The sequence below is a fragment of the Mustela putorius genome, unplaced genomic scaffold (assembly GCF_011764305.1).
Source record: "Mustela putorius furo isolate JIRA1106 unplaced genomic scaffold, ASM1176430v1.1 tig00000738_pilon_pilon_pilon, whole genome shotgun sequence".
Lineage (NCBI taxonomy): Eukaryota > Metazoa > Chordata > Mammalia > Carnivora > Mustelidae > Mustela > Mustela putorius.
The window spans coordinates 6,184,733-6,210,176 of NW_025421463.1; the positions used below are offsets into that span (position 1 = coordinate 6,184,733).

At 54.2% G+C, this 25,444-nt stretch overlaps 1 protein-coding gene across 1 annotated transcript; it reads right to left on the reverse strand.

Moving 5' to 3' along the window:
- Positions 1 to 904: 904 nt before the first annotated feature.
- Positions 905 to 25,444, reverse strand: LOC101680223 (DNA dC->dU-editing enzyme APOBEC-3F). The gene is made up of 15 exons (XM_045083988.1): positions 25,270 to 25,444; positions 23,815 to 23,953; positions 22,176 to 22,455; positions 21,606 to 21,721; positions 12,596 to 12,711; positions 11,014 to 11,167; positions 9,422 to 9,701; positions 9,092 to 9,203; positions 8,314 to 8,358; positions 7,370 to 7,424; positions 3,718 to 3,806; positions 2,823 to 2,970; positions 1,870 to 2,137; positions 1,520 to 1,635; positions 905 to 1,187 (listed from the first exon to the last, which is right to left on the reverse strand). The coding sequence occupies exons 1-15, from the start codon at positions 25,296 to 25,298 to the stop codon at positions 1,140 to 1,142; spliced, it is 1,995 nt and encodes a 664-aa protein (XP_044939923.1). The 5' UTR covers positions 25,299 to 25,444; the 3' UTR covers positions 905 to 1,139.

Here is a 25,444-nt window from a genome sequence, read left to right on the forward strand (position 1 = left end):
CCCTGCTGAACGTGGAGCCTGACACAGGGCTGGATCTCATGACCCTGAAATTATGACCTGAGCCGAAATCAAAAGCTGGACGCTTCACTGACTGTGCCACCCACGTGCCCCAAAGGGGACTGTTTTCTTAATTTCCTTCTCAGACTGTTCATTAGTAGGGCATAGTAGTACAACTGACTTTTGTATGAACTGGAGTTAATACTTTTTTTTAAGATTTTATTTCTTTATTTGACAGAGAGAAATCACAAGTAGGCAGAGAGGCAGGCAGAGAGGGGGGGGGAGCAGGCTCCCTGCTGAGCAGAGAGCCCAATGCAGGGCTCAATCCCAGGACCCTGAGATCAAGACTTGAGCTGAAAGCAGAGGCTTAACCCACTGAGACACCTAGGTACCCCTTTTTAAAAGATTTTCTTTATTTATTTGACAGAGAGAGGGATCACAAGTAGGCAGAGAGGCGGGCAGAGAGAGGCGGGGAAGCGGGCTCCCTGCTGAGCAGAGAGCTCAGTTGGGGACTCAGTCCCACCCCAGGACGTTAAATCATGACCTGAGCCGAAGGCAGCCGCTTAAACCACTGAGCCACCCAGGCGCCTCCTTTTTTCTTGTTTTAATCAGCTGGTGTTGGGGCCTTATTGCTTCAATGGAGAACACCAAATAACACTGTTCCAACTGGTTTTATTCAGTTCAGTGAGCAACTGCATGCCCTCAACAGTTTCATCTTATTTATTTAGACGATACTGAGCAGGAACAGAGTACTGGGATGACAACACGACCCAACTGTTCTGGATTCCACAGGGAATTCTCAAACACATTTTTTTTTTCTTGGTGCAGTAGGATAAAAAGGCCTTTGTATTCATTTTTTTATGGGGATCAGTCCTGATTTCCCTTTTAGAAAGGAACCCAACTTTTATGGACTTAAAAATTACGTTTATTTTTTCAGTTATAAAAATACATACCCACTTATTTAAAAAAAAAAAAGAAGAAGAAACAAACAAACAAACAAAAGAACGAAGGAGGAAAGGAAGGTTTTCCGGACTCGGACTCGGGGGAGGCTCAGGTGTGCCCGTGGAACTCACAAGTTGCTGCTAAAATCAGCAGTTTGTGAAGCACTGAGTTGCTCCAGGAACTCAGGGGATTGATGGTTCTCAAATGTGCAAATTTCTGAAGTTAGTCTCTAAATTATTCTGGGGGTGCTAAGAGAGAAAGAGAACAGAAGCGTCATTGGCAGGCAGCGGTGCGGGGAGCAAGCCAAGGCGGGGGGGGGGCAGGAGGTCAAAGAGGGACAGGGAGGCCTCGAGGGAACCAGAGAATGGACAAGATCCTAAGAAAATGGAGACAAAGAAGGAACTGGGAGCCGCTGTTGGGGCGCGGGGAAGGGTGTTGGGAGAAGAGAAAGCTGTGGGGGGACAGTGGGGACAGAGAGCAAAGACAGGAGGGACAGAGACAAGGGGACCTTAAAGCTGGGAAGAGGGGTGGCGGGGCGGGGGGGGGGTGCAGGTTCCCTGCAGCAGGGACAGCTTCTCACCTCAAGGATCCTCCGAAGCCGACGAGTTATGCTTTCACTGTACTGTTCCAGCTTGTGCCAGGGCTGGAAAGGCTCGCCCTGGTGGTCCACAAAATTGCTCCAACAGTCCTCAAACTCTGAGACGAAGCAGGAAGGCAGTCAGCCCTCAGGGGCAGGGGAGCGTGCGCCTTGCAATTCCAGGGACCCCTCGTTCCTTTGCCTTTCCTGGTGGTGTCAGAGCTTGGGCCTCAGCTGGGCCACCCTTCTGGCCGGCCACACATCGCCGCACACCCCCACCCCCACGCCCCAGTGACTTTTCCCTCTTGGAGCTGCAAACCCTTCCATCCCCGACAGCTCAGCCCTATCCCTACCCTGGAGTCTCATGACGGCCACGGAGATCCCGGATGTATGCAGAAGCCTCAGCCCCTCCTGATGCTTCCAGCGCCAGTGGAAATACAGGCGGGAGGCAAAGAGCCGCAGGCGGATGTGGGGATGGTCTTGGACAAACACAGCCAGTTCCTTCGCACAGCTGGGGCAGGGGCTCCACGTCAGGTAGCAGGTGATTTCAAATCTCTGGGACCGGTCCAGCTGCAGTGCCCTGATATGGTCAATAAACCGGATTTCTGCATGGCGCTTTTTCTAGGAAGGGTCCCAGACAGAGAGAAGAGAGGTTTGGTTACAACGCAGAGGCCAGAGGTCACATAGTGAGGGCACCACTGGGGATAAGGGGCTCTGCCCTGTGAACTTGCCTAGGACAGGGAAAGAACCTTCCTACCTTCCTTCTCTCACTCCTCCATTAATTCAGCACCCCCCGAAGCACCCGCAGCTTGATCTGAATCAGACCCAACCCCCTACCCCGGGAGGAGATGGGTTGGCAGACAGACACCCCACGGCCCAATTCCCAAATGCTCAGCAGACCCTGCCTTTTGGACATCGGGATGTTGGAACACGGTTCCCAAGGAGCAGGTCAGAATGGGAGGGAGGCAGGACGGGGCAGGTGGGCAGGTGGGCACAAAAACAAAAGGCAGGTTCTTAAGAGGGAGTTCTTGGACGTGGGGTTGAGCGGTCTGTCCTTGGAAGACCGCTTGGCTTCTCAGAAGCAGCGAATGAACTGACATCCAGAGGACAAGAAAAGATTGTATTCTCCATGAGGGCAGGAAGAGCGTTCTGCTGGAGAGAACAGCTTCTGTGGAGGCCCAGGGATGGGAAAACCATGGAAAGGTCCCAGGAAGCAGGACAGAGACCTGGGAAAGCCTCAGTATTCACCCCTAAGACCCCGCTAAACGCCCACCCCTGTCCAGACAGCCCCTCCCCCAGCCCGCACCGTGTTTTGAAGGCGCTTTATGTGGCCCTCATGTGGTTTCAGCTGGTAGCACAGGTAGGTCTTCCTCCGGTGGAAGGGCCTCGGGGCCCGGGGCTGGTTGCCAAACTGATGGTAGAATATTTCTCGTCGTAGTGGATTCATTGTGCTTCTGCGAGAGAGGAAGAAAACCAAAGATGCTCAGAGTGTCTTCGGGTGTTAGTCCAGGCTCTGCCACTTCCTGAGCCCAACTCCGTGGGTCCCCTGAGGGCCCCTGGGGGTGGGGAGGGAGGAGGAAGAGGGTGAGCTCTCCCAGCCACACCCGGATCCACTTCCTGGGTGCCCCACAGGGCCCGCCATGCCCATGCTGGAGGCCAATGCAGCCACATACCTCCGGCTGGCTGGCCACCCCCACCCCCACCAAGAACTTGACATCATAGGTCCTTCTGTGGTTCACCCATATTTGTCCTGTGCCCCAGACATCTCTGTTCAGGTCCCACGGACATCTCAACCCCGATGTCCAATGCCACAGCCCTCTCTTTGTGGAGGGATGGGCTGCCCTGGTACTTCTTCTAACTGTGCTCTTTGCTTAGGTGTGGGTGTCCCAATCTTGACTGTCTGTACAAAGCGCAGAGAGGCTGGTGGACAGGAAACACTGTTGTCACCAGGGAGTGTAATGCCGAGCGCGTTGTACGCCCTCCACTGAAGACCACCAGAGACACGAGTCAAAGCCAAACAGCCAGGGTCGTTTATTGCGAGTTCGAACCCGGACCTCTGCGCCCTCTTTGCCGGGGACGCTGAGGTGTCATGCAGAGTCAGTGCAGGGTTTTTATAAGCAGGTACAAACAAGTTTTGGGTGGGGTACAAACAAATTTAAAAATTAAAAAAATTTTTTTTTTTAAAATTTAAAAAATCATACCTGATTGGTGTTGGGAGCCGGCACGCGCCATTAAGCAAGCATTCAAACAGAAGCGAAAGTAGCCAGTTAGCCCACGCGGTGAGCAAGCACTTTTACAGAAGCAGAAGTAGCCGGTTGATAATACTTTGGGGCGCAAACAACTTTCGGGTGAAGTAAACAACTTTCGGGTGGAGTAAAGTTTGTCCAAGCCTTTCAGGAGTATTGTGACAGTGACTTTGGCTGAAGGACTCACAGAGCTTGTCTTACCCCCAGTTGTGATTATACTCTAGAGAACATTGCAGTTTGTTTATCAGCGGCACAGTGGCCTGGCTCACACGGGCATGTGTGCATGGGATTCTTTTCCATAAATGCTCTCAACGCAGCAAAGACACAAACAGGTGGACGGAACTACAGCCTTCCTGCCCGCCATGGGGAGGTGCATGAGAGCTCCGTCCGTCCTGAGTGTGGAGGTTACTGACCAAGCAGATGCCAAACAGTCCGAAGGAGCGAGGGAAGCTTGACGGGGCCCCAGCCCATTCGCCCGCTGGACCCTTCACTCCAAGCTAATGTGAACTGGCCAACCGCGGAGTCTGGCTCAGGCGACCACAGATGCTTGGAACCAGACACAGGAATCAAGCCAAGGGTGCCATGCCTTGGGGCACAGACTATGGGATACCCTGCTCCTACAAGGTCAGAAATGCCTCCCCTATACTTACAGCCAACTCACTGAAACATGGATTCTACCAACAAAAGACCACTTCTGGGGGCACCTGGGTGGCTCAGTGGGTTAAACCTCTGCCTTCGGTTCAGGTCATGATCTCAGGGTCCTGGGATCGAGTCCCGCATCGGGCTCTCTACTAAGCAGAGAGCCTGCGTCCCCCAACCTCTCTGCCTGCCTCTCTGCCTACTTGTGATTTCTCTCTCTCTGTGTCAAATAAATAAATAAAATCTTAAAAAAAAAAAAAAGACCATTTCTGTCATCTGTTATGCTAATTAATAAAGCCACTAATGTCATCAACGGAAACCCATCTCTGCTCCCCCTTACGCTCATCAGTAAAGCTTCAGGTGCATTTTGGTGACTGTCATTGAAAAAGCCATCTCTGGATTGTGGCCTTGGATTACCTGCCAGTGACCTCCCCCGAAACCGGTACTCTCTGGGCACCTGGCTGCCCTCAGCATGAAGCTTAGAACGGAAACCTCCACTCATAGGGCACTTAGGACAACCAACTGCTCCCTGGCTTCCCAGTTTTGACAATGAATTTCCCATGCCCCAGGAAGCTCCCCAGTCCCTGGCAAACCAGACACTCAAGGCTGACATATTTCCAAGTTTAGACAAGTGCATTGTCTTAATAGCACGAAGCTTGACCTTGAACAGCTAAAATAGAGGGATGATAGACACAACTCGTAAGAAGCATTTGAAGACTAATTTAATTTTTCACACTTGGTAGCATCTTCATGGGAAACAATTTATCTTCTTATCTTGGAGATGATTTTTCCCTCCACAGAGCAGAAATGAAACCAGCCACAGAATTAAGTCTGCAGAAAGGTGTGTCGCCCTGCCGTTAAAAAGATTGCTGGGGAAAACACCCAAGGCAATTTAGAGGGTGCTTTGCTTAAGATGATGAACATTCTCCAGCGGACATGGTCTACAGTGGTCATCCTAGCTACCAGGTGCTTGGTTTCTGCTTCTGCTAACAAAGCCAGCATCACTGATACGAACTGCTGAGCTGGTCTTCAGACCTGGACAGTGGAAAGAGTAGGGCTGCTGACCACAGTCTGGGTGAAACCACACCGTTGGTACCAGAAAGACAAGTTCATCAACCTTGAAGTTTATCTCATCCCTGATCAATCAGAAGAACTCATGAGCCGGGACCCCTAACTCTGAATTTTAGCCCTTCAATGCCTTTACCTGCAAACCATTGGGGAGTTCAGGACCTCCCAACACGAGCTCCTGGCTCTCCTGGGTGGCCCCACACCAGCAACTAGCCTGTCTCTTCAGGCATTTCTTTCTTGGCTCCCTGAACAGCAGGCAGATGAACTCTTGTTCCCATCAGTTACAGAAATTAGAGCGTTCTTTGCAAAACTGTGCAAGTTAAAATAGAATGAATAAATATGCTTTGATCGTTGACTCCAGCGATTGTCTCAATCACCCTTGAATCTGAAGTCTATCACTAAGCTTAAATGAAGTGTTTTAGGAAGACCCAGGGGTCACACCTAGGGAAGAGCACCGCCCCCCCCCGCCCCCGCACCCAGGCAGACAGGATGCGGGGTGATGGGCACCTGCCCAGGTCTAACCCACAGGCCAGAGGCAGGGAACAGACCCTGCATACTGGGACAGATAGAATGAAGGACGAGGTGTCAGAGAGGGAGCAAAGTCGGGCTGGGAGCCGGAAGGAGGCAGAGAGCCTAGCGAGCAGGTCCCTTCTGGTCCCTGCAGCCCTGCCCCAGGCTTCTTGGCAGGCTTGCCTCTTTCGGGCCCAGGCCCTGCGCTCTCCAGCTCCATTTCCCTCTCACAAGGCGCTCTTGGCCTTGGGAAAGCCCCTTCTCTGAGAGTGTCCTCCCACAACAGTCCTCTTTCCTGCCCGGCTAAAGCTGGGGTGGGAGGTCCTGGCTTGACTGTTTCTTTGGGCTTCCACCCACCTTCTTTCCTCCGGACTTACCTCTGCTGCTGCCTCTCCTGATGGGCTTGTCCCCGCCCTGCCCTTTGTCTGGGGCACTAGGGCTCCATTCTTCTCACTGGCCTTGTTTTAGGAAAGCCCCCATCTGGAGTGACCTTCCCGGCTGGCTGGCTGGCTGGCTGGCTGGCTGGCTGGCTGCCCAGCTGCCTCCCCTCTCCCCTGGGGCCCCACCTCCTTCCTGCTTTGGTTTCAGGGGTGGGAGGGCCCTCGGGTGGCTGCACTTCCTTGGGCTCCGACCCAGCTTCTCTCCTTCTCTGAGACAGAGCTGCCCTCCAGGGGAGACAGGCCCCACTGTGCAGCAGGACCCGGGTTTTGGCAAAGAGAAAGAGAAAGTAGGATGTCAGAGGGGTTGGGACAGCCTGGCTGAGGAAATCAGGAAGGAGGTTGGCTCCTGCGGCGGGAGGGGGCAGGCTCTCTGAGGAGTGGGGGGAGCCCTTTCCTCATGACCCCTGTGTTACCCTTAGAAGTCATTCAGTATCTTGTCAGGACTCTGGGCATCTGGAAAGTGAGGTCTATGGGTCAGATCTTCATCTCCAACCCTGGAGAAAGCAGGTGTGTTGAGCAGATCCTCTACCATAGCCCCCAGAAGCTTTAGGAGGAGCCTATCATTATCCGGACATCTTCAGTGAAGTTCCAGCACAGAGAGGTTAAGCTACTCTCTGGAGCCACACAGCAAACAAACCACAGAGCTGGACTCCTTCCAGGGGTACTGGCCTGGCTCCTCCCACTTCCTCCATGTTCCAGGACTGGGAATTGGAGGCTGGGGCGCAAGAAGAGGGATCTTGCTGCCCCCACAAGGCCTCCTAGGTCAGGGATCAGGGACCTGGACGTGAAGTGTGCGTCCTACAAGCTATCCACTTGCCTTTCACATGCCCACCAAGACCCCCAGATGGAAAAACTGGGATAAGTTGAATACTAGAGAGGTCCTAGAACTGCCACCTGTCACCCACAGTCCAGTCCACAGACACACAAAGTCCCTAGAGAACTTCTCCCACCTGGCGGCCCCCAATCACACACACCTGGTTTTGCCCTACAGGCTGTGGGACTGCCCTGAGGGGGGAATAGGAGCACAGGAAAGAGATGGAGGGTCTGAGGGAATGGCATTCCCTCTACTCTGATCTGTTCTCATGTCTCCGGCTTCCAACTTCTGGAAGAAGCTTCCAGAATGACCTGGGTCCGGGACTTTCCAAGAGAGTGATCGGATCTGTGTACTCAGGGGTTGGTCAAATTGACAGCTAAGATTCCTCTGGCCCAAGAAACAGGAAGCATGGGGGAAGGCTGAATGCTCGCTGGCCATCGGAGCTGGGCAGAGAACAGGGGAAGCCAGAGCAGGATGGTGGCAGTTTCGGAGGGAATGTCCTGAAAGCCCCCACAGATCTCTAAGACTGGCCTTCTGCTTGGTTCTTTTCTCCAGAAGAAGGGGATATTCTGAGCTAGACACTTTGGCCTGTTTTGAGGTTGTAGGCAGTCAAGAGGGGTGTCTCCCCACGTGCCTCCTGCGTGGGCAGCAGGACAGACTGGGGGGGACATCCTGAGCTCTTCTGTGTTGTGCCCTTAGCCCCCAGGCAGCAGGACAGACAGGGTGGCTTGGGGAGGGACAGGGGTCTGTGGCCACCAACAACTCACACCTAGCTGGCCAAGATCAGAGAGAGAAATGTGCCCCGGTCCAGGCCAACCAGTGGGGCCCTGCCACCGACTCCTCCCCCCTCGCCCCTGCCAGTGTGTCCAGGGGTCTTCGGCTCTGTGGGCAAAGAACCAGATGGTCCTGTCTCACCTCTACTGCTCGTGTTTCCCTGTCTCCCTGACTTGATTCTCGGCCACCTGCCACTTTTGATCCTGCTTTTTTGAAAAGTTCTGATGACCTCAGTCCTCCTACACCCCATCCTTCATTAAAAAAAAATTATTTAAGTGTAAACTGAGTAATTAATTTCTTGCTCACTTTCCATGGCTGTCTCCAGGCTGCAACCTGCTTGAAGCTTCCCCTCTGGCAGCAATGTGGGAAGGGGACAAGAGACATGGGAGTAAGGGCAGGTGCAGTGATGACCTGGAGAGAAGTGGTGGCGCTGGGGAGGAGGGGTCCAGGGCAGTGAGGGCTGGCAAGGGAAGCAGGGGAGGCAGAGGCAGCTCGGGCATAACCCAGGAGATAGATCCGCAGAATAAGGATCCTGCTTTTGCCATACACCTTCAGCTCCAAAAGGCCCTCGGTCATTGTCTGGGCTGAACCTTGTGTGGCCACAAATCCATCAGCTAAGGTCTCAACCCTAGTGCCTCAGAGCACCATGACTTTTGAGGTACAGATTTTTAAAAGATGGTTGTTAAAACGAGGCCCGTTAGGATGGTTCCGAATCCAGTCTGCCTGATATTGTTAGGAGAAGGGGGGACAGGGACAGGCTGAGCGACAGCAGGGGCGCCCCTCCATGAGCACAGAGGACAGACTGAGACGCCCTCACCCAGCAGCTCACCGTCAGCAAGGACCCTGGTTCTCTGAGAAGTCACATCCTCAGGAAGGATGCTTCTCACAGCTTCCGAGTTTCACACTTAGACGTACTCATGCCCCATTACTTTCAGTTTATTAACGATTTGGTTAATGCGGTGAGATGGTGTGCAGGAGGGAAGCGGGGAGGCTGAGGGGCTGGGGAGGGAGGGGCAGGCGGCTGGAGCCCAGGAGAAGGAGCGGCAGCGGCAGGGGGAGACCAGGAGCCTGAGCACGCCCTCACCCAAGAATATCCTGGAGCTCTTCGGCCAGCAAATCATTATCTCTTAATAGATCCCAACTCTGGAAGCGCATCCCCTTGTGGTCCACAAAGGTTTCCCAACAGTATTCATAATCTGAGGGAAAGAGGGACAAGGCCTGTCAGGTGGGCCCCGGGGGGCCTTCTTCTCATGACCCTCCCGTGACCTCCCTGCCAGGCGCCACCAGTCCTGCCTCAGTTTCCCAGGCTCTCCTCCCACGCATTCTCCCTACGGACATGGTAGTCCTCCAGCACCCCCTGCCCGAGTCCTACTCCCTCCCACAGTCCCGTCTCCCCAGCTCTTTCAGCTCTCACCTTCAAAGGACATGATGTCCAGATGGACCCCTGCACACCACAGCTTGTAGAGCCCGTCCTGGAAATCTGGGTCCCAGAAGTAGTAGAGGCGGGCGGTATAGATGCTCAGCGTGACGTTCCTGTATTCCTCCAGGAACTCAATCACATCCTCTGCGCAGGTGGGGCAGGGGCTCCACGATAAGAACCAGGTGACACGGTAATGCTCTTCAGGGGGCAGATTCTGGTCACGGAACCAAGAGAGGAAGCAGGCTTCTGCGTGGCAGGGAGCCTGGAGATAGACCTGGGAGAGGCGGAGAAGAGAAGGGGATCCTCTTGGCTGGCGAAGCGGGCGGTGGGTCCGGCTGGTTGCCGTGGGAGGAAGGGTGAGCGGGCAGGAGCCCAGGGGCGCGGCGTTTATCGATGTATCCTTCCTTTCCATCGCTCGCTGCACTGTCAGTTTTGACTGGGCCATTCCTTCCACATCAGTCATCAATTCCAACATCCACTCTTCATCCATCCACCCAACCATCGATCCATCCATCCATCCTACAGGCATCCTACTGGCCCCAGGCCAGGCCCACTGGGGTCCAGGCTGGTTCCATGGGTGCTGTTTGCTGGGGAGGGCCGCACAGCCATGCTGCCCCGCAGGGGGGCCTCTAGCCCCAGGTGTCTCCAGAACACTTGACACGTGGCTTGTCTGAATTGAGATGTGGGGCAAGTGGAAATACCCGTCTCGTTCCAATGACAGTAAAAATAATGAATGTAAAGGACCTCGTGAGGAATTTTTGGATGATTTATAACCTGAAATAATCTCTTAGATCTATTTCCCAATGCATTACCAATACTAAGCCTATCAATTTCTCTTAAGTCCTTGAACATTGGTACTAGTAGACCTCAAATGACATATGTGACCCTGATGTTTCTCTGGGCGAGTACTGGGGTACCCCTGACCCAGCCCACAAAGGCTCTCTCCTGCAAAGAGGCTTTGAAAAGCCTGCAGTGTGAGGAGAGAGGAGAGGGCAGGGGTGTGGTGTGGTGGCAGGTCTCTCGGGAGGGACAGGTGGTTAGGGGCCAGGGCAGGGGGTGGGGGTGGCCTGGCTCCAGCACCTGCTGAAGCTGGTCAGGGTGCAGTGGCAGCCTTCCAGGGAACAGGTCTGGGAGCAGACCTGGGGCGGGCAGACAGACAAGGGGTGCGGGCACTCCCCTGAGGGACCAGAGGTCCAGACGGGTCCAGATGGGTCCAGACGGGTGCGTGGTGCGGCGGGGGAGGACCCGACCGGCAGAACCATCACTAGGGCAGAAAATGCTCCAGTGTCCAATGGCCCTGACATTCTAAGGATGCTCTTTCGTCCAAGATTGCTAGAGGCCGAGCTCCATGAGAAGACTTGGAGACGGATGCCGGCGGACACTCTGAACAAGGCTCACGGGCTAAGTCAAACCTATCCTGTCTCCAGTTCCAGGAGGGTCAAGCAAGGAGCTCGTGGGCCAAAAGCGTAGGAAGATGTCGGGGAAGGAGGAAGGAGCAAGCCCCGCGGAGAGCCCCTGTGCGACATCTCATTCCATTCTATCCCACCTTCCCAGCTGACTCGGCTCCTGCTTGTCAAGGGCCTTACCTTGTTCTGAAAGACGCCCAGGTCATACCAGGAGTCCTCCTCCCCCTCTCCTTCCACATGGAAACAGAGGTAGCAGAGTTTCCGCCCTGAAGCATAGCACAGGCTTGGGAAGTGGAAGAGGAAGGTTCCAGGACTAATCTTCTCCAGGGGGTCTCTGGGGGCAAAAGAAAACAGAAAATGCAGAGAGTGGTCCCTGGAGTTATCCCAGGGCAGCGTGGAGGTGGAATTGGGAGAGTGGGGGGTGAGGAGGGTGGGGCTCCCAGCGCAGCTCCCCACTCTGGGGTCCTGAGCATTGCCTTCTGCTTTTCCAGGCTGGATGGGGCAAGGGGGTGAGGAGGCGGCTACTGCCAGGGACAGCAGGGACAGGGACCGTCCTGCTCCTTCCAGCCACGCTGATTTTCCTGCTCATGCATTCCCCAACCCTTTAGAAAAATTGCAAAGGTAAATAGGAACCCCCCCCATCCCCAGAGGACAGTTTTTTTCTTTTTTAATTTTATTTTTATTTGACAGACGGATTACAAGTAGGCAGAGAGAAAGAGGGGAGGAAGCATGCCTGATGTGGGGCTCGATCTCAGGACCCTGAGATCAGGACCCGAGCCGAAGGCAGAGGCTTTAACGCACTGAGCCACCCAGGAGCCCCGAGAACAGCTTTTCTAATTCTGCAATGCAATTCCTTCCTGATTTTTTAACCAATGCATTTTTTTTTTTTAATTGTATCAGGTTAATGGATACCTTCAGACGTCCAGGTTACTATTCTAAGTGCTTTAAATATCTAGTCTCACAGAGTCCTCCTCAGATCCCCAGGGAGTCACCCCAACTGTAGAGGGAAGGAAGAAGGGGCAGGAGGTGGAGTCGCCTGGCCCCGCCCAGGGCTGGTGAGTGATGGGCATGTGGTGGGTCCCCAGGCAGGCTCTTTCCAGCAAGAACCTCCCATGACAGTGGTGGCAGCAGGATGCTGTCCTCGATGTGCCTTTTCCTCCATTTCAATTTAAATATGTGCGTTTCTCCCGACTGTGGCATCTTCCCCAACTGCGTGAAGTGAAGCTGGGCTGGGGGTAAGGTTGAGAACTGGCTGCATTTACGTGTCTGCCCGTGATTGGGAGAGCCCCGCAACAGGTGACGTCACCCTTTGCCTCTAAGAGCTAAGCTCCCATCGTGTACGTTTTCTGGAAAAATCCATCAAAGTGATTCAAACTAAATCCACCCACTGCTCCGCCCATCCTTTAGTTAAACTCTGAGTGCGAACAGAGCACAGAAACTTCCAGAAGAAAGCCTACACAGGTCCGGAGGGGTAGGCCCCACAGACTATCAGACCCTGAGGCTGGTCTGGAGGACCAAGCGGCTGGGTAGAGGCACAGGAGGGGCGTGTTCAGAAGCAGTAGTGGGAGCATCCCCAGAAAAGGGTGAGGACCCGGCAGGAGTGGGTCCCGCAGAGAAGAAGCTCAGAGAGGGAGAGCAGGGAAGCGGGACTGCGGGAGGAGGAGGCCAGGGACAGAGGCAGACGTGGGCGGGGCTACCAGGAAGGGGGAGCTGCTGCGAAGGGGGTGGGAGAGCCGCAGACAGGGAGACTGGTGGCCGGTACCTTGGGTCGTGGTGCCAGGGGTCCATTCCTCTCACCAGCCTTGCTTTAGGAAAGCTCCCAGAACTGATACCTCCCAGGCCACTGCTGGGGATGCCCCACCTCCTTCCTGCTTTGGCCTAGGGGGGTGGGGTGGGGTGGGGTAGGTGGGAGGGCCCTCGGGTGGATGCACTTCCTTGGGCACAGACCCAACATCTCTCTTTCTCTGAGACAGAGCTGCCCCCAGGGTGGAGCCCCACCATGCAACAGGACCCGCGTTATTGCAAAGAGAAAGAGAAAGTAGGATGTCCGAGGGGTTGGGACAGCCTGGCTGGGGAAGGCAGGAAAGAGGCCTTCGGGCCAGCTCCCAGAGAGGCAGGCTCTCTGGGGAGTGGAGTCACCTCATCACCCCTGAGCCGCCAAGTCTGGGCCCAGGTGCTGCTCTCCACTTGTCTGATGAATGCATGGAAGAGAAAAGGAGTGTGGATATGGCCTTAGGACTCTGGTGTTTTCTCCTGACTCCCCAACAAGGAGGGCTCGGGTGTGCTTTGAGCTCCTAATTCTGCAGTGGGTCCCCTGCCTAAGTTCCCTCAGCCTTCATCTGTCAGAGAGGGACAGATGGAGAGGGAAGCCACGGGAGAAGAAGGGACAGCTTTAATTTCTCTGCCTCTTCCCGGGACACTCATCCCCTCATGGGGTCCCACCTTCATGGTATGATCTAAACCTAATCACCCCAAAGACACCCCTGCTCCAAATACCACCACACTGCGGTGTAGGGTTTCAACATAGGAATTTAGGGGACCCACACATTCAGCCCATAACAGCTGTGACTGATGGGATTCCTTTCGTTGGCTCAGGGACAGGATGGCGGACCTTGTCACACTGCCCCATGAGGGGTGAGTGTTGGCTTATACCGGGAGCTGAATCTCCAGGCTGTGTGGCTGCATTTCTGGAGATCGGAGGTCATGTTCCCTGCTAGGTCACAGGAGGCCCAGAATGTTACTGATGGTAGCTGGGCCAGGGCTGTCCCTAGGGGGATGGGGATTCCCTGGTGGGAATAAAAGAAGCAAAGCCCTGCTGGCTGGGAAGTAGATGCAGAGCGGGTGCAAATTAGAGGAGCTGTCCCTGGAGCTGGTATCTCAGGTGGAGACTGTGGGCGTCCATCCCCTCTGGCCTGAGGGTAATCCTGACAAAGGAGTGATGGGCACCGGGTCCCTCCTGCTGCCTCCCCAGCCTGGGCTCTTTGGCTGGGCAGGTTCCCTTGGCTGTTACTTTACCCTTTATTATAAGGCCCAGCCTTGACAGGGGGCATTTCCACGCTGTCATGGAGGTACTTCCCCTTGGGTACTGTCCCGCCTCTGCTAGAAAGAGAGAGAGCAAAAGAGGGAGAGAAATTTGGGGAAACATAGACATCTTTGTGGCCGTGGGGTCCTACCCATTAACATGGTATATACCTCAATTTATATAGGTCTTCTTTTTATGTTTTCAGCGATTCTTGCATTTTTTCATAAAGGTGTCACACATTTTGTTAGGTTCACTTCTAGTAAACCTTTTTTTTTTTTTTTTTAAGATTTTATTTATTTATTTGACAGAGAGAGATCTCAGGTAGGCAGAGACAGAGAGAGAGAGGAGGAAGCAGGCTCCCTGCGAGCAGAGACCCAGATGCGGGGCTCGATCCCAGGACCCTGGGATCATGATCTGAGCCGAAGGCAGAGGCTTCAACCCACTGAGCCACCCAGGTCCCCTCCAGTAAACCTTTGGGAGCTATTGTAACCTTCATCTCCCTTCATACTTTTTATTTTTGCTGTTGCTAGTAACTGGGAACACTATTAATTTTCCTATACTGAAGTTGTATTTACCCACCTCGCTGAGAACTTGCTTACTATTTCTAGTAGTTTCTGTTCTTTTGCAATCCCGAGAGCCCTTGTGCTTTATTGTGGCTCCTAGGACATTGACTTGGACAACAGCACAGTTGAACAGTGCCAATCATAAGGGGGACTCTTCTATTCTTCCATTTTAAGGGAAATTCTTCTAAGAGGGAAATAGAACATTTTAAGTCCCAGGGCACCTGAGTGGCTCAGTCAGTTAAGTGTCTGCCTTCAGCTCAGGTCACGATCCCTGGGTGCTCTGACTGAGTTCTGCATCAGGCTCTAGGGAGTCTTCCTCTCTCTCTGTCCCCCCACCCCACTCTTTCTCTCTCTCTCTCTCTCAAATAAAAATAAATAAAATCATCAAAAAGAAAAGAAAATGGTAATCCCCATGTTCTTTCTCTTTTCTTTTTAATAATTTTTTTTTAGTATAGTTAAAGTCCTATACTCTTTAAATCTTTCTTGGTTTGAGTATTTGTTTACTACCAGTTTAATTATGATTTTTCCATCTATGTTTATAAATAAATATGGCTATTATTTAAATTTATATGTACTATATGTAATATACATATAAAATCACAAGCACAGTACGAAGGTGCGTACGCGAGTTGTCTTTCCGCAATGCCGGCTTTATTCAGTCATAAAGCAAGGTTAACGTAATTGTAAAGCAAGTTCAGGATTCAAAACTCAATGGCATTTCATATGCATTTATACTTGACTCCATACGTGTCACACCAAGCAAAGCACAAGACAAGGTTACACAACACACAAGATACAAGGGTTAAGAAGTTAATGAACCAAACTCGAAGGCGGTCTGCGGGAACACAGTTGAGATGAGGTCTCCATCCAGTCCAGGTCAGCTCTTGGCACTTGCTGCTTACTATGGTTAAGCAGTGGAGGATCTGTGTTATGTTCAGAGATCGATTGGGCAGAGACTTTGGCCATAGTTGCCTTTTTGATGCAGCCAGTTGTAGAAGGATCTGCATCTGAAGAGATGGACAGTTCACGACAGTTTGTTTTAAAACTCCTTTGGAGTTTAATCAGCCTTTGCCCTTCGGTCTGTTGGTTATCGGTGCTGGGTGCTGTCAACCTGTGCTGGTTTCGGGGATATTTGTTCTTATCTGCAGTGCCTTTGGCTGCCTACATCACTACTTGAGATGAGTCATGGCTTGACCCAAGCGACTTCATCTTGCTCTCTACAGAGCTGTCTCGCTCTATATTCCCAGAGGTGGGATTGCTAGATCATATGGAACGCACAGGACTTCTTACGGGACTCTGACTTTATGCCATTGTAGGGGCAGGTTAAGCAGTGTCGGTAAGGTGTTCTCTTCACGTCTGGTGTGTAGCAGACATGAAGCCCATGGGACAAGCACTTTGGGATGGGCCGGTGGATGTAGAGTGTGAGAGAGCAAAGACAATCTAGAACCTAAAGGATGAGCTGTAGAGCTCGAGAGGATGGGCAGAAACCCATTTCCTTGTTCTTGGTCCTGACTTTAGTGGTCTGGGTGTCCTGTGGGGTCCTGTTAAAAACAAACCTCAACTGAGTAAATTTGAAGATCTAATTGGCTTCTTTAAATGCTTCATCCCCCCTAGCAAGTAGAGATGCTCTGAGGCATTGTACCACTGAGGGTTTTCACAGGTAGAGTATCGAACAAGCAAAACAAAAAAAGGGTTGTTTCAGGCCCGGACATCTTCTTTTTGTGGGGGAGGGCTTTTATCAAGCGGATGACTTCACTAGTGTTGATTACAAAATTTCAGATTGACTGTTAAGAGGTCACATTTTTAGGATGGATTGAGCCTGCAATGGAATCGTGGCTTCTTGTCATGGGGAGCAACCGACTCTATTTTGTGCTTGTGTTTTGTTTCTTAACACTTCCTTTGCCACAGAGCTAGCAAACTCGCCTCGCTCCAGGGTGGGAGAACCCCAAGAAGGATGCGGGGACGTTTGTTACAGCTGTGGTTTCACACTAAAGAGGTGAGTCAATTCAGCACCTCAACACAGGAGCCTGTTAGGAAAGCCTGCTTCTTCAGAGCGTCCCACTCCATTGGCCAGACTAACCTCTCTCGTGGCCCACCCTTATCTAACACTACTGTAAGGAGAATTAGGGTAAATATAGTTCAGCCTGGCCAAGTCCATGCATCAGAGCTGCTGCAGGGAGGCAGAACCCTGAGAATGCATTTGGGATTACCTGGAACCTACAGAATTGACAATTCAACAATATAGAGCCTTCTGAGCCATGAACATGGTATAGCTTTCCTTTTTTTGTTTGTTTTTTTTAACGTCTTCTTTGCTTTTTATTAGTAACGTTTTGTAGCTTTCAGTGTATGGATCTAAGACACTTTTGCAAGATGATGTTTAGTGTTGTTTTCAGAGACAGATTTCTAGTAATAATAGCAAACCCTCCTATCATGTTTATCATAGGTCTGGTACTCTTCATAATACATGTAGATATAAATATAAAGAAATTCATTTAAGCCTCACAAACACCTAGGTGAAAGTTCTCTTATTATTCCAATTTATATGCCTATAATTTGGCTAAGGAACTTGCCAGATGTCATAATCCAGTAAGTGGTAGGGGCAGGATTGGAATTCAGGCAGCTGGCTTCCAGAATCTCTCCTCCCGCCACTACTCTATACTGCTGGGTAACAGCTGCTGGTGTTCACACAATGGCACAGAAAATCAAGACTGATGCTCTGTGAATGTAAGACTTGAATCTTCAGATTTGTTGAACTAGTTCTAAGCATTAATTTTATAACACAGCAAGATCTCTCTCCCTCAATCGCTGTGGTGGCAGGGAGGGACATCTTCATCTCTATCTTACATTATTCTAAATTTCTGAAGATTTGCAGATTTTTTTCGAATGAGGCTGTGAAACATTATCAGTGAGCAGGGAAGCCACTAGAAGGCTGGTAGAGCCCCCTATTAGCAAAATAAAGAGAAGGAAAAAGGTGGATAGGATTTCCCTTGAAAAGAATCTAAAGCAAAGACCTCACATTTAACTCCTCCCTGGTAGTCAGGGAGTATACACGAGGACCAACACCAGAGCCCCTATCTGATTGGAAAATATCAAAGAGACTAACTGAATGCGTCAGTGAGGGGTATTCTGGGGAAGGAGCAGAGCTCTGGCGAAGCTCAGCTTGGATGGCCTCAGTTCCTCTTACACCCCTTACCTTATGGCCTCCTGAGCTCTGTCATAGTCTACTGCCTGCAGCCAGGGCCCATGACAACAGAGCTGATAAAGGAAGTGTCTTGTGCTCATTGAATGGAATATTCTGCAGCTGGGAGAACTGAAGATCTACAACCACGAGAAACAGGTCACCCCTCAAGGGTTGGGCGGCATGGGCAGGAGGCACGGAAGAAGAGAATTTCTTCTTACTCAACCCATTACAAGATGCTTGGGTATTTTACTAGATGCCAACCCTATTAAATTTTTTTTTCAAAATATATACAAGGATGGGTTCCTAATGAGTTTTGTTGTGGTGGTAAGTAATACACCCCATGACGATTTTAAGGAGTCCTCTTTTTAGGGTCCCCAACTGAAAGGCAACCAGAGTTGCGGAGCCAAGGACAGAATGGGCAGTGGGATGCGACAGAGCCTCCATCCATGGTGTCCATAGGTGCATGCTATTTCCCAAGATGGACTGAGCTGGGCATCTGAGGGCAAGTGGGCTGTGGCTGTCACTCCAGTAGCACCTGGACATCAGTGTGAGGGAGCAAAGAATGCTGTTTCCTCCTTTAAAAGAGCAAGGATGCAAAGACGTACTCCGAATTCTAATGAGGAGCCCAGAACGACCCTCGGACAAAGGGACACAGTAGGGCATCATCTGTCTGCAGTGAGCCAGGGATGTAGCTCAGGGTCCAAGGTGGCATCTCAAAGAAGGGCTTTTTCAGGCCACGGTCATGCAAGGCGACTCATGCCAGGACTTCTCGGAGAGGAACGTCCCAGAGGGTCAAAGACAAAACTAAAGGCCTTAATTCATGCTGGATCTAAGAGCGATAAAGAAAAGTCATGTCTAGTAGTCAGAGGTGAGGCTTCAAGGGAAGGAGAGAGGCCACCATGACGGGCAAGCGGAGAAAGTGGCGTGGGAGAGAAGAACCAGGGTCAGAGAGGAAGAGAGGAAGAGAAAACACTCCGGGCAAATGGAGAGAAGCAACGGATCCACGAGAAAAACGATGGAAGGGGGCAAGGAGAGAGGGAGGGAGATACCGAGGAAGGCAGGGAGGGACACAGGAACAAGTGACTGACCAGGGACAGCAGAGCTCAGCGGAACAGAGCACAGGGACTAGAAAGAGGCAGCAGGAGCCTGGGGGGAAGGAAAACCGACAGAAGGAGCATCTCCCCCAAAGGGAGGAAGGGCCACTGAGTGGACAAATGGGAAGGAGCGGGGGGATGGGCCCAAGTCGCCCCATCCCTGGACCCTTCCTGCACCTGGGGGCAGGCCAGGCCGGGGCTCGGGGGTCTCCCTAGGGTGCCTGAGTCCTCCCGGCATCCCGTGAGCTCTGTGGTGGGAGAGGAGACAGGTACCTTCCCTGCAGGGCGCAGAAGCCGCCCTGCCACACAAACCCCCTGTCTGCGTCCTCGCCCCCACAGGGACTCTGTAATTCTCTCCAGGGTCACCTACCCCAGGACCCTGCCCCCACACTCACCACAGGCCAGAATCCTCCCCCTGGGGGCTGGCTGGGCTCTCCCCAGCATCCCTGCGTGACCGCTGAGCCCCGAAAGACAAACCCCACCGTGCCACCCCCTTCACCGAGTCACAGCCCCTGTCCGTCTGCTGGAATGACCCGAGTAGGGTCCTGGCTGCAAAGTCCTCAGGCAGGGCTGTCTGTGCTCAAGTTAGGAACGTAGGCCTTCAGGGCACATTTGGAACCAGGACTCCGGGAAATGGCCCATGGGACCCGGCAGCCCCTGTGTGCTCCCAGCTACCCCAGAATGTTCTCCAAGCACGTGTGCCCCATTTCCATATGGCGAGAGTCCCGCCCACAGGGAAGGCAAGTCTGGCTCAGTCCTTCCCTGTGTCCCCCAGCCACTGAACAGCACCCAGGAGCCCCGCCTCAGGGACCCACCACAGCGGAACCCAGGGATGCAAGGCCGGGCCAGGCATCGTCCTGCCCTCAAGGAGATCGCAGTCTGAGGCAGACAGGGGAGGACCCGAGGCCCCACTTCTCCATCCCGCTGACCCCCTCTATCCATGACTTTTCTCTGTTGGGGTTGGGGACACGGTCACCCCTGAAACCCAGGGGCTGTCTCCTGCCTTCCTCAGGCCCCCTATGTGTGATGACTGTCCCCAGGGCCCCCGCCTCAGGTCACTGATCTTCTGTCCACGTGGCCGCTGGGCTTCCTCCCTGCCCATGGCCTCTGACCCCACGGGTCCCAGCCCAAACCCCTTCTCTGTTAGGGGACAGCTTAGGTGGTCAACATAGGATGTCTAATGGGGTGACGCTGCTGAACGCATGTGGAAGGTAGCCTTCCTCCACGGTGATGTGAGCTCAGTGTCACAGGGATTTTGTTTCAGAAGAGAGGCCAGGACCTGGTTTGGGGCTGATCTGCTCCCAGGCACAGGGGGGTCCTGCTCCTCCCCTACCAGGACCCCCAGATGCAGCAGGGCCAGGGGCGGAGGGGGGTCCCCAGGGGCCTCTCTCAGCCTCCAGTGGGGGAGGGGCTCCAAGCAGCATGTCACAGGGACGTCTGTCCAAGTGGACAGACGTGTCGGCATCCAGTTCCTGGGGATTTCCTCTGGCCATCTGCCCACAAGGCCTGAGCATCGCTATCACTCAGCGTCGTGGCTTCCTTGAGGACACTGCACGCTGGGACCGACCTACCTGTGCTCGTGGGGCACTTGTGGGATCCAGTGAACCTGGGCTCCTCCCCGTGCAGAACATCGTGTGTCCTTTTTGAATATCGATGCTGTCCCCCCAGTATTTGAGGAGTGAGCATTCCTTTTATGACAGGTTTCAGACTTGGGGCAGTGAGTATGACAGGCCGGGGGCAGAAAGGGGCCGGTAGATGCGGACACAGTCTGGGCTCCAGTGCAGGGCAGCGGACCCCCGTGGACAGAGGCTGACCCCGCTCCCAGGCCTGTGCCCATCTCCCTCCCTGACTGTTGGCCCCTCCTCAGTCTGAGCTGGAAGTCAGGGGTCACTGGTTTTCCAGAACCTTACCGTGGGCAAAAAAGGGAGAAGACGGGGGGGCCCAGTTCGGCTGTCTTAGGTCTCTTTCTCAAGTCTGGACATGGCCACTGGGTGGCCTCCCACAGCCCCAAACCTCAAGTGTGTGGGTCCCTCACCAATATTTAGACTCCTACTTTCTATTCTTTCATAGCGCAGCTGTCATTTCCAATCAGTGCCCCTCACAAGGATCGGTTGGCAGGGGGGCGGTTTCTGATTTCTAGAACCCTCCTCTCCCAGGAAGTCAGGCTTAGTTGATTCTTCTCCCAACAGAGGGAGTTGGTGTGATCCCGCTGAAGGGCCCCCCTGGAAGGCAGAGGTATCTGCCTGTGGCTCTCCAGACTCGGGACACGTTTCCAGAGAAAACTTTTGGTAGAAGAACCTTGACATTGGCGTTCAGATCTCTGCATTTGAAATCAATTCGTCACTTCTCTATATGCGGAAAACTCTTCTGACAGCGATGACTGTGATCTTAACCCGTATATTTGAACCTAAGGGAGATTTTCCAGGACAAGTAAATCTACTCAGATTTTTTCTTTCAAGACGACTTCTTCTGGGCTCATGGCCTTTTGCTGGTTTCCGTGCCGTGGATCGATCTGGAGGGCGGTGGAGAGCAGGTCTGCATGGCTTGGGAGGGAGTGTTTTATTCTGCTGGTCACAGAGGCCTCCCCTGCGTGGTCTTTGGTGAGACTGAAGTCCATCGTTCAGGCTTCCTGCTGAGGGAGGAGACCGGGGACTTGCATGGCACAGGCGGGCAGTGAGACAGGTGGGCGGGGGCAACAGAGAAGGGGTCTGGCAGCCCCAGAGATGGGGAAGGGAAGGGGCCCCAGGGGGTGAGGGAGCAGAGGAATCTCTCCAAGGGGGCAGGAGGGGTGGCATGGCCCCCGGAGGGAGCAGGTAACCCAGCGGAGGCTGTGAGAGGGGCAGGGAGAGGCCAGGCAGTGGAGCGGAGGGAGGAGGGCAGGGGAGGTGGCAGGGAGGGGGGAGGCACCTCACCTGGAGAATGCGATGCAGGGTCTCAGAGAATTTCTGACTCTCCTTGTAAAGACCCTGCCAGGGCTGGAAGCTTCTTCCCTGGTGGAGCACGAAGGTGTCCCAGCAGTGCTCAAACTCTGCAGGGGGGCCGGGGTGGGACATGAGCCATGCTCCAGGGAGGGCTGGGCGCCACCTCAGGTCTGAATCTCAATGACAGGCTGTGTCCCTCCTAGCTGCACCCCTGCTCTCTCCCCTCTGGGGCATTCCCTGAAGCCCCCAACTCCGGGACTCTGTCTTCAGGCTGGAACCTCAGCCAGCCTGGCCTCCGTTCTTCCTGCAAACCCCAGTCTCCCTGGCATGCCCACCCACCATTCCCCCCTGCCCTTCTGCACACGCCTGTCCTGCGCTGACCTCTCTCTTCTCAGCGCCCCTGCTGTCCTCTGCTGTCTAGGCACCCTAGCCTCCCCTCCGCAGGCAGCCCACAGGGGGACCCCTAGGGACACTACTCTTGTCCTCCCCCATAGCACCCTCCCAGTCCTCTCCCTACCCTCCCCCCACCACCCCTGTGCCCTGCAGGAGGCCCACACTGACCCCTGTAGGTCATGATGGCGATGCTGGCCCCAGCCCTCTTCAGGGTGCGCAGCCCCTGCTCATACTGTCCCACGCTGTAGATGCGGGAGGCATAGAGGTTCAGGCTCACGTGGCTATTGTCCCCCAGAAACTCAGCCATACGCTGGGCACAATCAGCACAGGGGCTCCAGGAGAGAAAGCAGGTGACCCTGTACTGGTGTTCCGGGTCCAGGTTCCAGGACTGGATCTGCTCTAGCAGGAAGGACTCCGCATGGCGGGAGAGCGTGGGGTCCGGGTCACTCTGGGCGCACAAGAGGCAGGAAAGGCTTCTGTCATTGGTGGTGAACACGGGGGAGGGGGCACCAGGGAGAGGCAGGGAGGTCCTGGCCTCAGGCACAAGATGCAGGGGGAGCCCTTCTCAGAAGGAGCCGAATGGGATCTCCCTGCAGTGTTCCCAGGCTCCAGGCTGCCCATCACTGGCTGACAGGCCCACTAGGGCACGTTCCCAGGGTCCGGTGAGCGACTGAGCACCTTGTGTCTGCCTCTGTCGCTAGGGCTCTGCATCCTGCTCTACCTGCCGGGCCTTCTTCAGATTCTTGAGATTTCACTTATCATGGGATTTGCCTCAAGTTTGACTTTGAAAAGATTGCGTTACATTACGTGTCAGCGTGACCACGGAGTTTCGATGTTTGTGCCCCAGGGAAGGGGCTTCAGGACCCTCACCTAGCGGGGCCGTGCAGACAGCAGCAGAAGAGCCCCCGGAAAGGGAAAGGGGGACCAGGGGAGCTCCGAGTTCCCTGGCCTGGTGCCCTGGCAGTGGAGGCTTCCTCCACGCAGGGATCCAGCCCTGTCTTCACCCACCGCCACCGAACCCCACTCCCACCTTGGCACCAGCGCTCCTGCAAGCTTCTGCCCTGGCCTTCACCCTGTGCTGAGCCCACGGGTGACACAGAAGGGCTCACTCTGCAGGGAGGAATCGGGAAGGGGCACCCAGCCGACAGGCGCCTGGGCATGGGGTGAAAGTCATTGTCGGGGCTCACAGAGCTGTGGAGATGGGTGCAACCTGTCCAGGGAGCGATTGCCAGCCTGGGACCTGGAGCATGTCAGGTCAGCGGCGCAAACTCAAAGATCTGGGCAGAGTGGGATGGGGACTTGGGGACCGAGGGGGGCTCCCTGGGCGATGCTGGAGTGGGGAGCAGTGCCCTGGGCAGGATCTCCAGCAGTGGGCAGGGGTCCTGCCAGGGTACCCGCTGGTGAGCAGGGGGAGCGTCGAGAGCCAACGGATCTCAGGGTCTGTGGCCGGCAGCCGCCCCAGGCAGGGGCCAGGGAAAAAGCTGACCCCTTGTCCAGAAGCCTTTTCGCCTGTCCTAACCCTCCCTCAGAGGCACAGCAGTTGGGGTGGGCGAGGAAGGAGGGTCATTCGGTGACAAGAGGAGGTGGTGCCCGTCCCTGGGACAGTGTGACTGCTTTCTGACGTGTGGCTCCAAGCCAGAAACCACAGCAGAAACAGTCCCCACCTGACACTAGGCTGAGGGGTGGCCGTTGTGGGGACCGAACGGGAAATATTGATGAGACCCGCTCAGGTCCAGCCAGAACGTTCTACCGCGAACGTCCCAGGATGGGGAGGCCGTGCGAGATGGGGTCCGGCTGGACTGGTCACCTTATTGCGCAGGACGCCCTTGTCCTGGCCCGGAGGAATCCCGGATCCCTGACCGGGATGCTCGACCTCGTAGCACAGGTAGGTCCTGGGCAGCCAGATTGCATTGTGGAAGTTGTCGATGAAGGTGTCCTCATCCAACCTGTGGACAAAAGGTTTGGGGAGGGGCTGACGATGTTGGCACAGAAGAGAGATTTTACATTAAAAGTGAAGCTACTCAGGGTGCTTGGGTGGCTCAATGGGGTAAGCCTCTGCCTTCGGCTCAAGTCATGATCCCAGGGTCCTGGGATTGAGCCCCGCATCGGGCTCTCTGCTCAGCAGGGAGCCTGCTTCCCCCCTCTCTTTGCCTGCCTCTTTGCCCACTTGTGATCTCTCTGTCAAATAAATAAATAAAATGATATTTTTTAAAAAACAGTGAAGATAATTGGGGCTGCCTGGGTGGCTCAGTGGGTTAAGCCTCTGCCTTTAGCTCAGGTCATGATCTCAGGGTCCTGGGATCGAGTCCCGCATCGGGCTCTCTGCTAGGCAGGGGGTCTGCTTCCTCCTCCCTCTCTCTCTCTCCCTCTCTGTGTACTTGTGATCTCTCTCTCTGTCAAATAAATAAAATCTTAAAATAATAAAAACAGTGAAGATACTCAATCTTTAAACAACTCAACTGTTTCTTATGGGCTCCTTGCCGTTTGCTGGTGCCCCATGCCCTTTCCCCAGCACCCCACATTCTGGCCAGACCCACAGAGGATGGGCTTCCACTGGCTTTGCTGGATCCACCCAGCCTCCCTCTGGGACACCTTCTGGGAGCTCCTGGGGGGCCTGCCCGCTGCTCTGTCAGGGGACCCCCAGGAGTCACCCAGAGCGCTCAGACCCTCTGCTGGGTCCTCTCCCTCTGCCCGTGGTAGGCTCTCATCCCATCTCCTGGCCTCGCTGTCCATCCTTGTCCCCGAGGAGCTACTCCCCTGCATGGAGGGACATCCCGGCCCTTTCCCCTTTGGTTCAAGGTTGGCCCACTCTGAGTGAGCACCAGGCCCACACATACGAGTGCAGAACCACTGCCAAAAAGAGGACCCAGTAGCCTCATCTTAAATAGCCATGGGATTTTCCCTAAGGATGAAAATACCAAAGCCCTTTGCAGGCCCAAAATCTTAAAGCTGAAAGGGACCTCCTGGCCCTCTGCTCAGAGGGATCCCCTGACAGGAAGCATAGACTCCCAAGGGCATTGGAGGGAGCCAAGAATGGGGACCTTCAGGGACCATTCCCCAGGAGCCCGGGCGAGGCCGGTTGGACAAGCAGACTGGGCATCTGCAGACGAGGCTCGGTGGGCACGGCACGGGCCAGCAGGAACAGGCAAGGAAAAGCAGGGACCCCCAGGGCTCCAGGAGGAGACCTCGAGGGAGTGGCATGTCCCCATCGGGCAGCCCCGAGGAGTAGCTCAGGAGCAGAGGGCATGCAAGGGGAGGTTACCTGTCCCAGGCCTCTGCGCCGGCATCCATGTCGCGGTCCCTTCACCACGTCTGGCTCTGTGTCTGCGGCTTCTCTCTCTTCTCACGCCTATGCCGTGCTCTCAGGGTGTTCATCAAGGACCCAGGCTCCTTATAAGCCATCAGAGCTCCTGGAAGTGGCTGAGCTGGCATGACTG

Coding starts and splice junctions, on each gene's coding strand:
- LOC101680223 (XM_045083988.1), bottom strand. CDS start 25,298: ATGGATGCCGGCGCAGAGGCCTGGGACAG. Junction 21,722..22,175: donor CGCCATCATGACCTACAGGG/GTCAGTGTGGGC, acceptor GCCCCCCTGCAG/AGTTTGAGCACTGCTGGGAC. Junction 8,359..9,091: donor GAGCTCCAGGATATTCTTGG/GTGAGGGCGTGC, acceptor CATTGCTGCCAG/AGGGGAAGCTTCAAGCAGGT.